The 19,920-nt window shown below is 35.6% G+C and overlaps 4 protein-coding genes across 7 annotated transcripts in view; 1 reads left to right on the forward strand and 3 right to left on the reverse strand.

The window, feature by feature from the left end:
• The first annotated feature begins 1,967 nt into the window (after positions 1-1,967).
• Cpm_1 (carboxypeptidase M) overlaps positions 1,968-19,920 on the forward strand; it is a 67,524-nt gene continuing 49,571 nt past the window's right edge. For all 4 annotated transcript variants that reach the window (XM_011179114.3, XM_054232524.1, XM_011179112.3 and 1 more), the window contains exons 1-2: positions 1,968-2,329; positions 5,134-5,238. The gene's annotated coding sequence lies outside the window, so the exon portion shown is untranslated. The remainder of the gene's footprint in view (positions 2,330-5,133; positions 5,239-19,920) is intronic.
• On the reverse strand, positions 11,090-14,067 carry LOC105208986 (transmembrane protease serine 9). Its single transcript, XM_011179109.3, has 4 exons — positions 13,773-14,067; positions 13,174-13,708; positions 11,821-12,167; positions 11,090-11,758 (listed from the first exon to the last, which is right to left on the reverse strand). Exons 1-4 carry the CDS (start codon positions 14,012-14,014, stop codon positions 11,233-11,235), a joined length of 1,650 nt encoding a protein of 549 aa, XP_011177411.2. The 5' UTR covers positions 14,015-14,067; the 3' UTR covers positions 11,090-11,232.
• On the reverse strand, positions 15,470-16,385 carry LOC105209105 (serine protease SP24D). The gene is made up of 2 exons (XM_029038271.2): positions 16,123-16,385; positions 15,470-16,057 (listed from the first exon to the last, which is right to left on the reverse strand). Exons 1-2 carry the CDS (start codon positions 16,341-16,343, stop codon positions 15,532-15,534), a joined length of 747 nt encoding a protein of 248 aa, XP_028894104.2. The 5' UTR covers positions 16,344-16,385; the 3' UTR covers positions 15,470-15,531.
• Positions 18,250-19,358, reverse strand: LOC114803623 (trypsin beta). The gene is made up of 2 exons (XM_029038268.2): positions 18,927-19,358; positions 18,250-18,861 (listed from the first exon to the last, which is right to left on the reverse strand). The coding sequence occupies exons 1-2, from the start codon at positions 19,160-19,162 to the stop codon at positions 18,336-18,338; spliced, it is 762 nt and encodes a 253-aa protein (XP_028894101.1). The 5' UTR covers positions 19,163-19,358; the 3' UTR covers positions 18,250-18,335.

Genomic DNA, 19,920 nt, shown 5'->3' on the forward strand with positions numbered 1-19,920 from the left:
ATGACTTAAAACAGGAAACACTCGATCTGCATTGCAATTGCAGGACAATAAACTTGAGATTTGCGAATGTTAATGGCAATTCGAAATACAACAAAAACTTATAAAAGAAAAACCATACCGTCTCAAACACATAAATTACTGCAAAAAAAACTGCTTTCAAAATTACAAAAAAAAAAAACGCTTGAGACTCGTCAATCAACTGATTCCATTAATTTCATAAAATTGAATGTTTTATTACTTGTTTGTGGAAAACTTAATCTAAATGGCCACTAATGTGGGAAAATATAACTCATTTAATAGCATTTAACAGTCGGTGCAATGCACAGCAGCCAAACCTATTAACGCTCTGTTACAATGTAGATGCTATCACATCTATGTTAAAGTTAACAGTGACAGCTTAATTACAGATTTGAAGCTACTGTTGCGGCTTTATCTCTATACGAGTTTAGTTTCATGCAGTGTACAGTGTTGTGATTTGATTAGTGAGGGATACAAATTTTCAATTTCTGAATAAAATTTTAAATTCGATTAACAGTTTCTTAACATAAATATTATAAAAGAGAGCGGGTGTTGAAGCTGCTTCACTATTCTAATATCTAATATAAGCAATGAAGTTAGAATATTACCACCTGTTTGTCTATATATGAGCACTAACATATAGTTTCAAGATGAAGAATCTTTTGAAAACTTACAGTTTTTATTGAAGAGGGTTGCCACTTTTTGTAACAATTTATTTCAATAAAATTGATAAAGTAGTAATCAAATACAATATTTGTAGCAAACTAAAGAGGCAAAAAGAAGCTTACGCTTAAAAATATAATAGAAAAGAGTTGCCACCTATTAAAAATATTATGCAATTGAACAAAAGCAATACAAAATATGATTTATCATAATTAAATATATACATAAGTATGATTTAGGAAGATTTAAGTTAAAAATATTTTTGAAAAGAGTTGCCATCTTTTTAAAAATAATTAATAAAGTATATATGTAAAATTTGATTAAATGAAACTTATAACTTAAAAAATATAAACGAAACATTTTTGAGTGATATTTTTGGGTAGGGTTGCCATCTGTTAGAAAGGATTCAAAGAAGTTTATAAAATAAATTCATTATTGTAAAATCTTTATCGAATCAAAAATATTTGATATCTACTATTCGACGAAACTGGTATTAATAACATACTAGTAACAACAAAAACTATATACAAGGTGTGTTCAAAAAATAACGGGAATTTTCGTGTTTTTTTTTTTAATAAAATATTTATTCCTTCGTCTAAATTAATGTTGTCGGCTTAAAAAAAAGTCCGCAATCGGTATTATGCACTTATGTCAGCGTTTCTTCCAATCGTCGAGACACTTCTCAAGCTCAATTTTTAGCTTTGGCTTGTGAAACTTTAGGAATAATTAATAATTAGATATGTTTCTGGATCATTAGCCATAAAAAGTCATATTTTAGAGATCTAAGAAATCTAAAGTGGAAGATGCATTTCTCAGAAAGTTAAAATCTTCAAAAAAAACTATAAAATGTTTATATGAATTTTAGCACTTTTGACAATTGCTCAGAAAATTTTAAAATATTCAAGCGAATAAAAAGCTTTTTTTAACAAAAATCTGTGCCTAAATTTGAACACCATAATCCCACTGTGCCGCTGTTAATTCCATGTTTATCTGCTGTCAAGCAACACCAGTAGCTACAACCAGCGGCGCTCATTCAAAAGCAGACAATAGTAAACAACATAATTTCCCCCAAACGCAGCAAGCGCCAACACTCACCACACACACACACACACACAAACACACTCACGCATACAAACAAACATAACAACAAACATATGTTGACTAGCTTCTAGCGGGCTCCAACGCACCACAGCACACGACCACCACCACCACCACCACCACTATCCCCACCATCGCTCGAGTTCGAGTCAAGTTCAGTGCTGTGCGCAGTCAAAGCGTAGTGAAAACCGCTTTCAGCTTTCAGTTGAGCTGCAACGTTACAACCAAACGGTTCGGTTTTAAGACACAGCGACTCAAGACTCAGCCTCAGTGGAGAAGAAAAAGAGTTTGTATGCGTTAGTGCGTGAGTGCGTGTATTTGTGCTGTGCAATAAAACGAAAGAAATAAATAACAACAACAACAGCAACGAATGAAAGTCAACGAAAAGAGAAATGCAATAAATTTAAATATTTCAATAAATTAAAGAAACGAATTCTAATTGATTTGTATGACAGTGAGAATTTTAAGCGACAACAACGGAATTTCATTGACTTCGAAGTGACGAAGTTTGTTTGTGTGTTTGTTGTAGTACGCGTATTTGTTGCAAAAGGTATTTATGATTTATGTTTTCGCTGCATAATTTGTGCAAAAAGTGCCAATGAGCAGAGTAAATATGTAAAAATAAGAGGAGAAAGAGTCAACTGAGAGGTGTTGAACTCCGGGGGAGTTCAAAGTCAAAGTGCTTTCTATGAGTTTAAATGTTGTTTTTTGTTTGTTTGGCTAGCAAATGGATATTTTGCATATATGTATTTAGAGAGATGAAAAACAGCCAAAGTCAAAGTCATAAGTCAGCAATAGGAAGATATCAGTATAAGAAAAACTAAAAAAATAGTAGAAGAAAATTTGTGCTTCTAAGCACTTTTGTATAAACATATACAAATACATATAGTTACAAATGAAGTAAAAGAGTCGTTAAAATGCTTGCGTGCGCCTAACCCCTCCCCTTAAAGTGGTGCTCTGCGGCTTTTGACAATAGAAATATACTGAAATTTTTTGTTTCCTTAGTTCTTTCTTTCTTTCGTTTTTGTTTACTTTTGTCTGTATTTATATACTTTTACATATGTATGTATATATTCGCTTTGTATCTTCTTCTTGAGCACAGATACTCGCATTAGACTTTTGTGCGGTCAGAGAAATTTTGTAGGTCAGCGTTTGACTTAAAAGGGTTTCGAAGACATAGGTACGTATGACATGCATATGTATGTCTGTTCATTGGCACGAGTTAATGTCTTATTTATATTATGATATAATTCTATGTTAGAAGCACGAGCTTTTGATTGAAAATTTAATAGGCAATTTATTAATTCTTTTATTAATTTAGCCCCATGACAATTATTAAAATTGTTAAAAATATTTTTTTTTTCGATTTTCGATTTATAAAATAATTTCGGGTCATTAAAATTTTACAATACAGTGATTTTTTAATAAGGTTCAAAATTTTTTTAATTTATTAAACAATGTTTCTTAATTTATTTCTTAAAGTTTAATATCCTTTCATAAACTTTTAAAAGTTATAACCATTTTTTCAAGAGAATTTTTAATAGAATAGTATAGTTACTTTTTTAATACATCTTAGAAAATATATTTTTAAACCACCTTTAAACCTTTAAAGTATTCCTATATAATAAAAATATGATCAACAAACCAAAATATATAAAGATTATATGTAAAAGTTTAGAAATCGGTAATTTTTTAAAAACACTTCAAATGTAATAAAATTAAAAATCTATTTATAACATTATAAAACATGTAAGGAAGGGCTAAGTTCGGATGTAACCAAACATTCTATACTCTCGCAATTTATTTATTTAATTTTATTAATATAACAAACAATTTGAAACACATATTCTGCATATATATTGTAATAAGTCCATTGGAAGTTTGAAAACCCTAATATTAGGTATATGGGAGTTAGGAGAAGCTATGGCCCTATTTCACTAATTTTTGGCACGGAGACATATTATTATAAGAAATATATTCCCTCTGAATATCTTCAAAATATCTGAGAGACTTACTTATTTATTCGGTAAACAATTGATTCGAAGCTTTGAGGTCCTCATGTTTGATGTATAGGCCCTTGAATACTTATGATAGGCGTGGTTGTGAACCGATTTCATTGTAATTGGTCGAGTAGTTTCGGAGATATGGTTTTTGACCCAAAAGTGGGCGGAGCCACGCCCGTTTAAAACTTTCAATACCAATTTCAACAAAACCTTTGTATGGGAGGTAGGCGTGGTTATAATCCGATTTCTTCAATTTTTGAACTGTATAAGGTAATCCTAAAAAAACGATTCTAGAGAGTTTCCTTGATATAGCTTTAGTAGTTTTCAAAATATGTATGTAGAAAAAACTTAATAGGGGCCGGGACAACGCCCACAAATATGCCCCTTCCTAGTGCGATGCTCTGTACCAAATATAAATTTTTTAACTTTATTTATGGCGTAGTTATGACACTTTATATGTTTTTTGTTATCGCCAATACCAACCTCCTCAGGGTGCCAAGGAACATGTGTACCAAGTTTCGTCAAGATATCTTAATTTTTACGCAAGTTATCCGTTGCACGGACAGACATCCTGATTTCAACACCACTTACCATCCTGATCATTCATATACATATATATAACCCCATACCTAACTCTTTTATTTCTGAGTGACACAAACAACCGTTATGTGAACAAAACTATAATACTTTGCAACTTTGTTGCGAGAATATAAAAATTATAAAATTAAATATAAAATCCATATTTGAATGAAATTCAGAACTTTGGGCATTCAGTTATTAAAAAAAAAGTTTTTGAAAAAATTTCATAGACTTTCCTTCTTAAGAAAGAAACATTTTAAAATCGGCTTTTTTAGCAAGATTACTGTTGAAATGCAAGAGTCCTCAAATTTAATATATCTCAAAACATAAGTAACAAGTAAATTATAGACATTTCATCAACTTTATTCAAAATTTTTCCTATCTTTTCTAGCCGCATCCAAGGCTATTGTAAAATAATATTATATTCTTCGTCAAGATTGTAATGCTATCCAAAAAATTCAAAACTTTATAAAATTAAATTTTTTTGTTCATAGCACTCTACAACATCAACGCAGCGTTACAACAAAATTTTAAATATAGTTATAATTGAATTTCTTAAAATTTTAACGCACTCGATAAATAATAAATTTTCAACAAATAACTCCCTGTGCTCATTATACCCCATCGCACCAAAACAGTGTTAATAAATTATGATTAAATTGATAGGTCGATGCCGATAACCTTACTATGTTAATAGAAAACTTATATTAATTAAAAATGAGCTGATAAGAAATAATATTCACTTGAATCTGTATCTCTTTCTATTTTCCAGTGAAATCATAATTTTACTAAGTATCAGTGCAAATTTTAAGCAGAATAATCAGCAACAGTGTTTATTAAATTCGCAGTTGCAGCACAACAATCAGTCAACAGCAGGGTAAGTGCAAATATACAAATATTTATTTATGTATTTATATAAAAATAGTCAGCAATTGGCTTCATATGAATTTATGTGCATATGTATTTGAGTGCATATGTTTGCGACTGGAAAATTTAAGTGAAAAGTGTAATAAAGTACAGATGCACAAATGCAGCATTCACGGCCAATGTCAATGGCAAGGATATGCAGGAGATGTAATGCACGCTGGCTGGCTATGTACCAGTTGGCTGACGGTTGCATGCAGTCAAGGTGAAGGTTAAAGGCGCGAATATATCTATACATATATTTTGGGGTGAAATATACATACATATATATAGATATGATTGAGGAGAGCAGAGAGTGTGAGGCTTCAGGTGTGTTGTTGTTGTACTTATCGCCGCAAAACTGTTCGACCGAGTTAAGCATAGATGATAAAAGCATCCAGTGAAGTTGAAATAGAGTCAAAGTTAATTATTTAATACCTTTTTTTCAACAATTACCTGCAGAAAGCTAAAATTTTTTTATATAAATTTTGTGTATGAGGAAAATAGCAAAAATTCTTTGTTTACATGCAAAAATAGTTTGCTATTTTGATGGTTTGTAATGCGCATGTCCTAGAAAAAATATATTTTACTCTCTGTTCTGCTTCCTCTCTTATACTCTTATAATGATAATTCTCTTATACACTTGTTATAAGGAATAGGTCCAATTTGTTTTCGCTTTGCAGCTTTTTCGTCTCATCTTCGTATCCCTTATATCTTCGCCAGATATTTGGCCGAGCTTATCCCACCATATTGCCTTAGGAGACTTCAACATCCTAGGGAACCTACAAGTTTAAATTCAATTCTGAAAGGCTTCCATTAATTTCTCAGACCTTTTCGTGTTAGCAATTCAATGGATATTATCATTAATGAACTAAAATGGGAACGAAGCCAAGTCTTAGGTCCTGCATAATCATGATAATATAATATATGATGCTTTGAAAGATAACCCAGAACATCAAGTTTTTGGTTCTTCTTTTAATCGCATTTCAGTATAATTTTTAGGGCTTCTCCCTTGACAATCTGACGTAAAGATGAATCTATTTTCGATTAATATCATAGTTAGTTAGAGAACTTACAGTACTGTTATAGTTTAAGCTAATCTGAACCTTTATGTCTCTCTTTCTAGATATATATGCATATCTTAAAAATAAGTAAAAATAGTAACTTCTCTTAATAGCAAATCTAGATGTCATTCCACGGAACAAATATTTCCTAGTAACATTAAGAAATAATGATTATAGTTTTCATGTATGTCATGAACCACCCCACATCATAAAACCATATCTATTTCTATATGGTAAATATCAAATACTTCACTTCTTCACTTTATTTTTCTTATTGCCAGTCTACACATGGTAAGTCATTAATTTTTCAATCAAAATATTTTATTGCATTTCACGCATACCGTTGCAGCTGTCAGCATTGCAATTTTTTCAAAAATTTCACACATTTTCACTTGTGCATACGATTCAAGATCTTCACAGACTACAATCAATCAGACTCGAGAGGCGTTGCGCTTGCGCATAGCTCACCGTCACCGGCAAGTTTTTGAGTGGGTTTGCACATTTCTTTTATTTCCATGGAAAGTAATTTCACGAAAGAAAAACTTGCCAAGCGAGTAATAGGCGGCGAACGAGTTTTTCCCAAGTGGTAAATGTTTACCGGCGGTAATCGTTCGTCACTCTGCAAATGGCTAGTGGCAACTGTTTAGATACCGGTAGATACGAGGACGGTTTGAGATAACAGTGAGTTATTAAAAAAGGTTCATTCTCCCAAGTTCACATTGAGAAAATCTTAGATTTCTAAAAATTTGATGCATAAAAATCGATATATCTTATGACCGTGGTTAGAAACTGGCATAAAAACAGATCAGTTTTGAATTGTTGCAGCATGAATTTTTGAAATGTGGCACCCTTTTTTATAGTCATTTCTGGAGCATCGCTGAGCCCATAATTTTATGCTCATTGTCATACAAGGTGTCTGCAGCCTCATCTGCCATGTGACTTAATTTTTTTCATTTTTTTACGAGCTTAGTTCCTTCAGAATACTTCAATTTGAGCAAAATGCTGACAACTTCTACTCAAAATTTGACATCTGTCATTCTAACACCTGATATTTGACAGTAGCAGAAGTAGTTCTTTCGTGAGAAATACGATTTGTTTCAGCTTTAGCGAACTGCCCTCGTATATATAATTACATTTGCTCATATTTCAACGTCATTCCAACTGATATGACAATCTAACTGTCACTTTAGTTTACCAGTCTGCTGTCACAAATTGTATTTAACTTCAGTACGCTTCACACAAATGTCACTCAACCACTTTGTTCACTACTGACTACTCTTATTGTTGTTGTATCATTATCTTTTGATTCAGAGCAGAATTTAACCTAGTGACCTACAGCTAATACGAGTACTAACACGCTAACTACAATACTAAACAAACAAACAAACAGAAGCTTGTATTCTTGTTCTAACTTCAGCGATCATCAAGATCTTCACGTCAAAATGTTAATGGACTCATTTGTCAACTGTCTTGTTGCGAAATTGCAAACCAGTATTAACGGCATTTTGCTAACGGTGTTTATAGAAGTAAACAAAAGTTGAGTAGAAAAAAAGAGTAATAAGCGCTTGATGAGTTCTATTGTATTTGACGAGTACTTGGCGTATTTAAGCCAGGCTTAGAAGATTTTTTTCGATTTGGTTTTTTCTTATTTTTTGTTTATTTTTTCTTACAAAGTACTTTAATTGTTTTTTTAATTCTCAACTCAAACAAAGCGTAAACGTAATTTATTGCCTATTCATTGCCAAACATTAGGTGTGGCCTCACAGCGGCTGAAAAGCACAGCCCCGAGAATAACACTGACAATTAGACAGCCAGTTGTTGCCAAATCATTTGCGAAAATGCATACATACATATGTACATACTTCAGCTTGATTTAAAGCAAGCTGTAATTAAGTGCTGTTCTAATGAAACAAACAAAAATATTTGCAAATCAATTTACATATTTTTACTGCTATTGTTTTTGTAATATGTGAGTTGAATATTTAGTGTTAGCGAAAATATTATTGAATCAAAAATTCTCAGCAAATTGATCACGAAAATAATTCTGAACCACAAAAATATAAACTGTTGGCATTTCGGTATTCTATTTTCTTTAAATCAGGATCCCGAAATTTATACAAAAATTTGATTGTACGCTAAAATAGCTTAGGTTAGGTAAATTTGGCAGGCAATTAGCCACATATAAACCGATTTTGGTCCTTTGCATTGAAGTTCATCATTCTTTAGGATGGCTGCGTTTAACGAGAATTTGAAAAGGTGATGTGGTTTCACAAACTATAACACTTCCAGATTATCGTACTGTGAAGCTCCCAAGTGCTGAAGCCGTTGCCTTAACACTGCCGGACAAGCACGCAAGAGATGTTCCATTGTTTTTCTAGTACCTTGCTCTTGACATTTCCTGCATTCTTCGCTTTCTGTGATTTTGCGGTGTCCATGGGTTTTACGCCTCTGTTGACAATTTCGTCCAGTACCTCGTTACCCTCGACACACACACACAGTGTCTGGAACCAAGTAGAATTGGAGTCGCTTATTTCTGGCGACATCCACCACTGCTGACCAGCTACACAAGGCGCAGAAAGAGAATATTGCCTTGATTGCCGCCTAACTGTTTACGTACTTTTTACTTTAAAGATAGCTAAGCGGCTTTTCCAATACCAAATAGAAATGTACTGCAATAAATACTGCAGTTATTCGGTGTTTTGAAATGCTGTCTTACACCTAACTCCGGACAGTATATCCCCGCACCTACTCCGTCCTCGAGTCATCCGTAAATATATATATAATGTGTTGCGTGCAGCTGCCATACCTTTACGCCAGCCACCTCTTTCCAGGTTTAGGTTTTCCAGGTTTTTTATGACCGAAGGTTCTATGCATAAATTTTCCTGCTGTCATTAGTCGTCCCGCCGATTTTGTACGCAATAATTCTGATTAAAAATAAAACAAGATTTTTAGCATGTCAGGGTTAGGGAGGTCGGCATTCAAATTTCTTTAATATGGGTTCCCAAAATGTTTCATAAAAGTTGCACATTACAGTTATTGTCTTTATGATTAAGTCTTTATAAGATATTTAATAAAATTCTGTTCTAATCAAAAAACAAAATGAATTTACAAATTAATTTAAATATTGATGTTTTAAAAATAATTCTGAATGGCAGTAAAAAGTATTTAAAACTTCGAGATTTCGGGATTTAATTTTATATAAATCGGGATAGCATGAATGTGTTACAAAATAAAAAAATAGAAGCTAAAGCTATGCAAAAACAATTAAAGAAACATTTTTTTAGTTTCGGGATTTCGCGATCCCGATTTTTTTGAATTGTCACAGTAAAGTAATTATCTTTATGATATTTATGTAAATTTTTAATAAAATATTTTTTTATAAAAGTATAATACATTCCCGAATTCTTGACGAACCGGCAAGTGCACTCCCATGCATTCACTGCCAATTCCATGAAACCAGTATTTTTTATTGTAATGTGGAAATTTCCAAATTGATTCATTTTTACTATTTAGCAGACCAAAGCGGATATTCATTAATTAAAAAAACAGTCAAGCTCACTTTTTCAACACTTTCTCTTTCAATGATAAAATTTAATTTGTTTACTCGTATATTAAATCAACATATACAGGCCATGGGCGAATTTTTTTTTTGCTCCACTTTGGAGAAATTACTTCAAAATTATTTCAATATAACCACCGCACTGTAAATAAATATAAACAAAAACCCGCCTGCCATAAGTAGCGTATCAAATTACCTGAGCGTCAGACAGCAGAAAAACACTCCAAATTATTTGTGTCCCAAAATGTATGCATAAATAAACCGTTAAGTCTTAATTGTGCCTACGCTCTATTTACTTTGGGGCACAAACAAGCGACGACTGCTGCAGCCGATCATACAGGGTGTGTGAATATTTTCTATAATGGAAAAAAATAAATGTCCGTGCTCTTTATATATGTAAACTTTAGGCCTCTTTGGCCAGCTTAGCAGCCGGTAGTGTTTGGTTTTCAAATGGTGACCCTCCCAAAAAGGAGTCCGTAGGTCAGTCGGTCAACACAGGTCTGTCTCAATAAGTGAGTTATAGTCATCCGAGAAAACTTATTAGATTATTATTGACGGGAGAAACCAGCAAGACCAATAATTTACATGTATATGTAAACAGTGAAGATATCTTCAATTTGATATAGAATAATGACAAACCCCACTAGAGAGTAGAAGCCACAACAGACAGTTCTAAAGTATCAGAATCAACTCGGATTTTTTCCGACTAAAAAGGCTGCCTTTCGGCGATTTAACCCTGTTTGGATAGGGAAGTAAGCAGCTTATAAACGAACCTGAAGATCTCGCGGCTAAGATTTGGAAATTTAGCCTACTTACGTACCCATTAATTTAAAAATATGACGCATGATAACCTAAGTATAGGTTTCAGACTGATATAACAAATATAAATATCTTTAGAATAATTTCGACTGATTTCAGTTCAATAAGAATAAAGCACTTGTTGCGCCTACTATTAGCCATTTGTGGCTGGTAATATATTTCCTAATATTTTGTAGTACTTCTATCGTCACAAAGGTCTAGACTACTCGAGATCGGGGTTACCGACGATTTACAAGCTTCATATGGTAATAACTTAAATGATATGGGAAGCCTAAAGACTGAAACGTACATCACTTATTCCAAATTTCATGAAAACTACAAGCAAATATTAAACGAATAAAGTTAAGAGGTTCGAGCGCCATCTTACAAAAGTTTTCCCAATGTTTCTTTACAAAAATCCCAAACAGTTTTTATTACTGAGACACATCTTCACAATACTGGTCAACAACTGAGACCAAGTGGACGAACACTCATAAATTTATTTAGTAACATGATTAAATTCATGATAATTCCGATAACATTACAGTTACAATTCAGCATGTTTCTTAATCCAATCAACATGATAGAAGACCTTAGCATAACCATCTGGATTAGCGGAGCCACAACCACCATACACGAATCCAGCAATTCCGACGACCTCACCCTCGTACAAAGCCGGACCACCGGAGTCACCATTGCAAGCGCCATTATTTGGAGCATGAGCCAAACATATGAGCGCATCACTATCCCACCTTATGGCCTCTTTGCATTCACTGCGTGAGATGGCAGTCAAGGTGTTCCATTTCAACTCACGCGGCACATCACCACCATGTTTCACGCGACCCCAACCCGAAATTATTACTGGCGAACCGGAAGGAACTTCCTTGGTGGCCAGGCGAATGGGTTGTATGTTCTTCGTCAATACTAAAGGCCGGCTGAGACGCAACACCGCCACATCATTCAAGAAATTTCCGTAATCCTCATGTGTGACAATCGATTGAACGTTCACCAAAACGCCACCGCTCAGACGATCGTTGGATCCAGCGCGTACGGTAAACAAGGAAGCATTGTAACTGTTGTATAGTGGAAACATGTATACCAGAATTTTATTGTATTGCCAAAATGGTGTACTTACACAACATAATTGCCCTCCGAATCGGCGGTGCCAACACAATGTGCCGCCGTCAATACGTAATTCCGACTCAGTATCGAACCGCCACACGTATGCGAACCGCTGCGTCGCAAAGAGATTTGATGTGGGAATTGTCCGTCGTAGGCCTTGTCACCACCCACAACACGTGTGGTCGGACCAGCTTGACTGATGGCGATGACACCCAAAAAACAGATCAAAGCGAAGAATTCGAATTTTGCCATGTTGGACCGTAACGCGTGGAAGTCCAAACTAAAACTAAACATTGACGCACGTAACGGTTGACTTATTACTATATCTTGGGTGGGCATCCATAAAACGCTTTGTGCTAAAATAAATTATTTTATAATACTTAACGCATGCAGAACTGGGTAATTGATAAGTAATCTAGTTCTTATTTATTATAAGCCAATATTTTCTTGCGATAATGTTGACAGCACAGAATTTATAATACGTCTAAAGCAGTTCGAAAGCGGTTTAGTACGCTTGACGTAACAGTTAAAGGCACTGAAAGAAGTACTAACCGAAGAACCTCCTCCTTCATTATTGCTCAGAAAGAGTTCATAGAAATAGTTAGCAAGAGCCTTAGTAGACACTGAAGACTGATCGGGGTGTAGAAAGGTAGTTTGAAGCCTGGAGAAACATACAGCTATACCAACCTATGAAATGTATGTGATAATCCCAAAACTTCCGAGCGATTTCCTTATTATCCGTGTAGCTCCGTTAGTAGGCCGTGATGAATCGTTATTCATCTCTGATCGATCAGTCCATGGCTTCTAGAATTCTAAGAATTCGATACGAATAGCATGCACCTCTATGACTTTTAGACTGGACTTTCTATATTTTTTGGACTGACCTAGACTAGCCAGAGTTGTTTATTTTCATCTGGCCTTGTCATCGTTTATTAATCTGTATTATTCATTAGACTTTAATGTTAGTTTTATGAAGTTCTACCTTCGTTCGTTGGTTGGGTGAAATGTATCCAAATGGAATTGATCCAAACCAGCATTTGGACCAATCTATACGAACGATTTAGTTCTGAGTGAAATTGGATTTTTCTAGTGTCAAGGTAAAGTAATCGGGAAATCACGAACACAATACACAATCCAGCTGAAAAGTGACTACAAAAGTCAAAAGACTCGTTTCAAATAAAACACGGACGATACTCACAGAAATATCTCTAACTGATAATAATTTAGACCACAGATGACTAAGGGAATAGAAGTAGAGGCTCAGCTTGCATTAAATAAAACACTTTGTAATAGTTTTGACTTAAATCTCCTTTTATTACCGACAAAAAACTTTTTCGAATTACTTAAAACATAGTACCCACACTCAGTTCGCATCTCCCAAATCAGAGTGCTCCTTAATCCAATCCAAATGATTGAAAACCTTTGCGTAACCATCTGGAGAATCGCTGCCACAACCATTGACGACGAAACTAGCCACACCCACCAGTTCACCTTGATATGCAGCCGGACCACCAGAATCGCCAAAGCAAGCGCCATTATTCTCCGGATGTCCCAAACAGAGCAGCGCATCACTAGCCATACCGATTTTAGTGAAGCACGATAATTTCGACAAAGCTTGTACAGTGTTCCACTGCAATTTGTTGGGTGCAAATGAATTGGTCGCTGTATTACCCCAACCGGAAATGATGACACGGTCACCGGTCGGCACTTCAGCGCTTGCCAGCGGTATTGGTTGTATGTTATTGGAGAAAATCAGTGGAGTTTCCAACGTGAGCAATGCAAGATCGTGCAAGAAGTCACCATAATTCTCATTTACGACAATATTCGAGACCTTTGTGACCACACCGCCATACAGACGATTTGTAGCGCCGGCGCGTATCGAGAAATAACTAGCTGGGTAACTGTAAAATGTATCATAAGAATTAGTCTGAATTTCACAAACAAATGATGCAGCAAAAGACTCACACGAAATAATTGCCATCCTCATCCTCATCGCCGACACAATGCGCCGCCGTCAGCACAAAATTAGTGCTAATGATCGAACCGCCGCAAACATGTGAATCTTGAAAACGTAGCGATATTTGGTAGGGGAATGCGCCTTCAGCTGCATCCTCACCACCGACAATACGTCCGCTAGTTTGAGGTTTCGCGCTGGCCCAGGCGAGCAGCCCAAAGCAGAGTAGAATTTGCAAAGATTTGCTCGACATAACGTCTTAACAATGGGTGTGAGTGACACGAACTGAGCTTTGTACGCATATCGCAATACGTTTTTATGTTCTAATCGATTTTACCAGATCAGTAGATAACTATTTAAATTATTGTAAATTATTTATTATCAAGGTATAACAAATCAGGGGATTTGAGTTATTTCTATGGTCAAGATAACTAGTTTATGACGATTTGTATAACCTTAATGATAAGTGATAAGTGTTTGCGAGTCGTCATGGAATTTCCCCTCCTTGACCGTCAATAGATTTTTTGTTTGGGGAAATCTTTAAAAAGAGCGCTATCTTTATAGTCTGGACAAACCGGCTCTTAATCTAATCACGTATTATTAGCGATTTCATAAAGCAAACGTTTACATTGTCCAAACTACATTAGAAACTCGCGGAAATGAGTTCGTTGTACTATTTTCTTATTCTTATCAATTTTTTGAAATCCTTACACTTTGCTCAGAACTCAATGACCTCCGATGTTTCCAATCTATTTGTGGATAGGCGATTTTAGTTAAGATTGAGAGTACGCCCAAGAGTTTTCAACAGCTTCAGGTCTCTGAGCAATAAGGGAAAAAATATAGAATTCGATTTTGAAGGGACCCCTTATCGTTTGAGACTCATGAACTCAAGTGAGGTCAACGTTGCTGATTAAATATACAGCGGAGACAAATGAGTTATGATCAGAGGTATTGAAGCACGATGAGTTATTTTGGTACCCCATAACCGTATATATGCACCGTTTAATCTCAAAATCTATATGATTTATAATAATAATATAGATTATCTGATAATAATTCCGGCTATTTCATAATATTAACATCAGAAAACCCGCGTGATTTCTTAGAATTACTTATGTATGAAACTATTGACTCTTTCTGGGAGATTCCTTTAAAAGTACAATAAGGATTCTGCTGGACTATAGAAAAAATAATTGAAGGACTATCCAGAAAACTGCAAAATGTAAATTATAATAAAAAGTAAGAGTCTAAGGCTTATTAAGGACCAAGATTTAGAACATATCGGGAATCACGACACTGGACATCTATAGTCTCTATATCGAAGTAGTCTCATATTTCTCTTTTCGTCCGCTGTTACGGTAGATTCATTTCTCTATCCATCCCATGCTATATATTGGTACGGAGAAACTAGACCTGCCTACCGAATAAAGACGCAATAGAAGATATAGAAAGGAAAATCCAGGAAAATGAAGTTTGTGAGGGCTACTGTAAACAATTTCTTTATAGTTTCATCCATTCTCATCCAGTGTAGAATTTATGAACTATGTCGAGGAGTTCTCCATTGATGATTCTAGTAAATAAATCGAAATTTTTCACTTCATTAACTCCTGAATGACTCTACTCTTACGGAGTTGTATTAAATACGTCTTCTTAGGAGACTTGAAGAGTCCAGTGATACCCATGATTAACAATACAAAACAATAAAGACTTAAGCGACTAAGCACAAAAACTATTTAATTTTCATCTTTACATCACAACAACACAATCCATTTATATCATATTTTCATGAATCCATTTAAGATTGTAGAATACCTTGGCATAACCATCGGGACGTGAGCTACCACAACCGGTGACAACGAAACCTGCAACACCCACTAATTCGCCATTGTACGTTGCTGGACCGCCGGAGTCGCCATTGCAAGCGCCAGCGCCTTTGGGATGATTCAAGCAAATCAAGGCATCGGAAGAGATTAAAATCTTACGGAAACATTCACTCTTGCTCAACGCTTCAACGCGATTCCATTGCATGATAATGGGCAAAGTGTCACCCTTATTCTCGGTAAGACCCCAACCGGAAATGATAACCTCAGAGCCAGAGGGCACTTCAGCGCTGGCCAACTCAATTGGCTGGATTTTCGCCGAGAATGTCAAATGCTTCGCCAATTCCAACAAAGCCAAATCATTTTCGCTGTTGGCATAACCCTGATGGACTGCGACACGTTTCACTGGCACGACTACACCGCCGGCAATGCGATTGTGGGTACCAGCGAGTATGGTGAAACGTTCGGCAGCAAAGCTATGGGTGTATTAAAAGAAAAATAATAAAATTCAATACGAATATGTTCTGAATGTTCTACTCACGGTTTTAGGCCAATTTCGACCACACAATGCGCGGCGGTCAAAATATAATTGGAACTAATAATCGAACCGCCGCAAACGTGTACATGATCTCTACGCAGAGAGATTTGATGTGGGAATTGTGCGGGTGCTGCGTTGAAGCCACCCACTACACGCCCGGTGGGATCGGCTGTAACCGCCACGAAGGTGGCTGTAAGGAGTACCAAAAAATGTAGGAAAGCCATTGTAGTCACTCGGTTGACGATAGGCAAATAAACTGTGCAATACACAGTTCTATATTATTTATACACAGAAATCAAATCTCTGATTTGAATCCATAAAATTTATGCGCACTTAACCAACATTTACAAATCAGTATATAAATCAAATGTTATAAATTATTAAATCTATAATCCAAACTATAATCCATATCAAATATGTTCGGCATATGCCGAATTAGCTGGTAAATAATACAATAAACACTTATTATTCTTATCTCTTATACTGGGTACATACATACGTAAACTCTCTATACCATATATAAATAATACCCCTGATCCACGTCCCAAGTATATACATATTCGATTCTTTAACATAGCGCTGCAGAAAGTTTCGAAAAACACTGGAGATTTTCCGTTAAAGCTCAAATGTTGATATTATTATTTGAATTTTTACATTTGAGCTCATCGCTCATTCAAAGTTCTTCAAATCGGACTATAACATTTTAAGGCCCCATATATCGAACATGAGCTCTTCAGTATGTACATATGATGGTAAAGGAACCGTTATTCTATTATAGCCGAATCAATAATAGCGAATTTTTTCTCTTTTTCTCGCAAATTCATCGCCAATTGGAAATCCCTAGTGAAACCAGGTCATTCTCCACTTGATCTTTTCCACGGAGTGGAGGTCTTCCTCTTCTTCTGCTTACACCAGCGGGTAAAATGCATCGAACACTTTCGCAGCTGGAGTGTTTTCATCCATTCAGACAACATTAGCTAGCCAGCATATCCGCTGTCTTTACATTCGCTGAACTATGTCAATGTCGTCGTATAACTCGCACAGCTCATCGGACTATACATCTTGCGTAAAACTTCTCTCTCGAAAACTTTTTGTGACTTCTAATCGGATGTTGACATCTTCCACACTTTTGGAACGGGAATAATAAGCGACTTGTAGAGTTTGATTATATTTTGTCGAGAGAGGACTTTACTGTTCAGTCCAAAGTAGTTTGGATAATTTTTTACTGAAAATAACGGTATAACTCTCACACATTCTATAGTTATTTGGAGGAAATATTTTTCTTATAATAATGCGCCTCTGTGACAGGAATGGGGAAATCGGGACATTACTTCTCCTAGCTCCCATATACCCAATATTCGGCATCATTTGTATGCTTTGCTAAAGTCGTTCAAACAAATCTTATTGATTATTTGAAATAAGTACTATCTAGGCTGTAGACTTCTTGGAAATACTTCTTGAATCCATCTATATAGTATCAGTTGTAAGTACGAAAAATGTGTTGCTGGTATTACAGATAGAGCTCTAAAATTAAAGTTCTTGAAAAGTGAAGTATGGGCAACAAAGTAGTTCTCCTCGATATATGTCAAATTATTTTCTTTATCAAGTTGTTGTTTACCTTCGCACTATTAAATTACAGTATTTGAAAATTTTATAGCCTATAAATAATGTATTATCTACTGATAACCACGTCGAATGGCAATTCCGTCAAAAGGAATCCATATAAAGCTGATAATAGTGGCACTGTCTTATCTCATTGATAGTGATAAATCAGTACAATGTCCATTAATTTAAAAGGAGTTAAAAATATCTGTGACTTACTTCATCAATTTAATTTGAAGCCATCATATCGTGGTCTTTTTAATAAATTGATGGAAATCTGAAGACAGAAAGTCTATATTAAGTGATAGAAATAAGGTTTATTTCGACAACGTCAGATCAAGTTTCCAATTGGTCGGACAAGATTCCGAATATTAAATTAACAAGCCTTTAAAGAAGATCTCAATGCACAAAAATGTTTAGACGATCCAAACCCCAAAGCGGTCCTCGTTAATCGGGAGGGATAGAGTCGAAACAAGATGGTTCTTATCTACTCAAGAGAGTAATAATTTAAAAAAAAAATTAATTCAGTACTTTTTATTAAAAACCTTCAAAATTTATTCGCTTTACTATTACATATTATTACTGTAGTATTACACCAACTCCCCGCGCTAAACTCACAATTGACCCTGGATCCATGTGGCAAAGTGTGAGACATTCACGAACACCTCGGCATAACGCGAACCGCATGCGCCCACTACAAAGCTTGCTACACCAACTAAACGATTGTTGTAGACAACACCGTTACCGGCATCACCCAGACAACTGCCCTCCTTCAGATTGTGCGCCAAGCAGAATGTGGTCTCATCAGTTTCGGGGAAGCCCTTCTTGCAATCCTCTTCGCTGGCCGCCGAGAATGCGACCGATTGTAGTTTATATGGTGCCGCACCAGACGTCTGCTCACCCCAACCGGCAACGGAGAGTTTAGTGCCAACAGCGGGCAATTGATCGGCGCTGGTGGCGAGTGGAATTATGGAGATTTTACTGCCCACCACAACGTCACTGTTCAATTGGATTACAGCGACATCATTGTGTATGTATGTGTACGCGGGTTGTACAGCAATGGAATCGGCATAGATGATCTTGCCACCGGCAAACTGATTGATGCTGCCAACGCGCACCGAGACACGATTGGAGGCGACACTGTGGGGAAAGAAAAATAATGGATTATTGAGAATTTGAGAGAAAAAATCTTCACTTGCACTCACACTTTGTTGTTGTCGTCGACAACACAATGCGCCGCCGTCAAGATTTGCCGTTTGCCAATAATGCTGCCACCACAGACATGCGCACCATCCAAACGTACCGAAGCGACGAAAGTGAACTGACCGGATGCGACATCCTCACCGCCCAAAATGCGACCCGACACTGTCGTTGCCTGGCAGTTGGCGACGATGCCGGCGAAAGCGATCGCGAATAGCGCGAAATTTACTGTTGAACACATTGCGTTTGCGCCGTTACTGAGTTACTGACACTGACTGAACTGGCCGTACCGGATCGCCGCTGCAATTATACTCGTATGAAATGAATTGTAGTTAAGTGAAGATTTTCACACACAATCGTATTTGAGTTTTGACGATTGATTTTGCCGTATTGTCGTATCGTAGCTTCACTTGTTATCGTAACGTGGCGTTGTTGTTAAATGTTCGAAGCGTTGAATTTATTTATGACCCACTTTTATGGGAGTAACGCGTACGCTGGCTAATTACTTTATTTTTAAATTTACATTTATTGCGCCTTACGCGCCTTGAGTTGGCAAATTTATATTTTCACCGACTGACTAATCTTATCGCCTATATGGTAGCTGAAGGTTGGCGTTTGATAAAATTCGGGAATTTCGTACGATAATTTGAAACAAATAATTGTTATTAAAGGTGATTACCATCGGGTAATGAAATGAAATCATTAAATTTCTTACAAATTTTGAAATGTTTCTTTTTAATTAGTTCTAAAGAAAGTGATGAACCGATTGGCGTGAGTAACGAGTTCCTTTATCGAGCGAAACTCTCTTTTTATTTCCATTCTTTATGATTGACTCTTTCATGATCCTTTTTGTTTCTCTGTGGACAAATATTAAAATGCTATCTGAAATCAAACTACAAAGATTCACGTTTTATTAAAATATTTCTATGACTAAATATTCTCTTTTGAAGTCCTTTATAAATGAATCTCATGTGGAATATATGATATATGTACATTAGA

This window comes from Zeugodacus cucurbitae, chromosome 5 (genome assembly GCF_028554725.1).
Source record: "Zeugodacus cucurbitae isolate PBARC_wt_2022May chromosome 5, idZeuCucr1.2, whole genome shotgun sequence".
Classification (NCBI taxonomy): domain Eukaryota; kingdom Metazoa; phylum Arthropoda; class Insecta; order Diptera; family Tephritidae; genus Zeugodacus; species Zeugodacus cucurbitae.

Coding starts and splice junctions, on each gene's coding strand:
- LOC105208986 (XM_011179109.3), bottom strand. CDS start 14,014: ATGTCGAGCAAATCTTTGCAAATTCTACTCTGCTTTGGGCTGCTCGCC. Junction 12,168..13,173: donor CTGATTTGGGAGATGCGAAC/TGAGTGTGGGTA, acceptor AAATAATTTATT/TTAGCACAAAGCGTTTTATG. Junction 11,759..11,820: donor TCGGAGGGCAATTATGTTGT/GTAAGTACACCA, acceptor ACTATACAACAG/TTACAATGCTTCCTTGTTTA.
- LOC105209105 (XM_029038271.2), bottom strand. CDS start 16,343: ATGGCTTTCCTACATTTTTTGGTACTCCTTACAGCCACCTTCGTGGCG. Junction 16,058..16,122: donor GTCGAAATTGGCCTAAAACC/GTGAGTAGAACA, acceptor ATACACCCATAG/CTTTGCTGCCGAACGTTTCA.
- LOC114803623 (XM_029038268.2), bottom strand. CDS start 19,162: ATGTGTTCAACAGTAAATTTCGCGCTATTCGCGATCGCTTTCGCCGGC. Junction 18,862..18,926: donor GTCGACGACAACAACAAAGT/GTGAGTGCAAGT, acceptor CTTTCCCCACAG/TGTCGCCTCCAATCGTGTCT.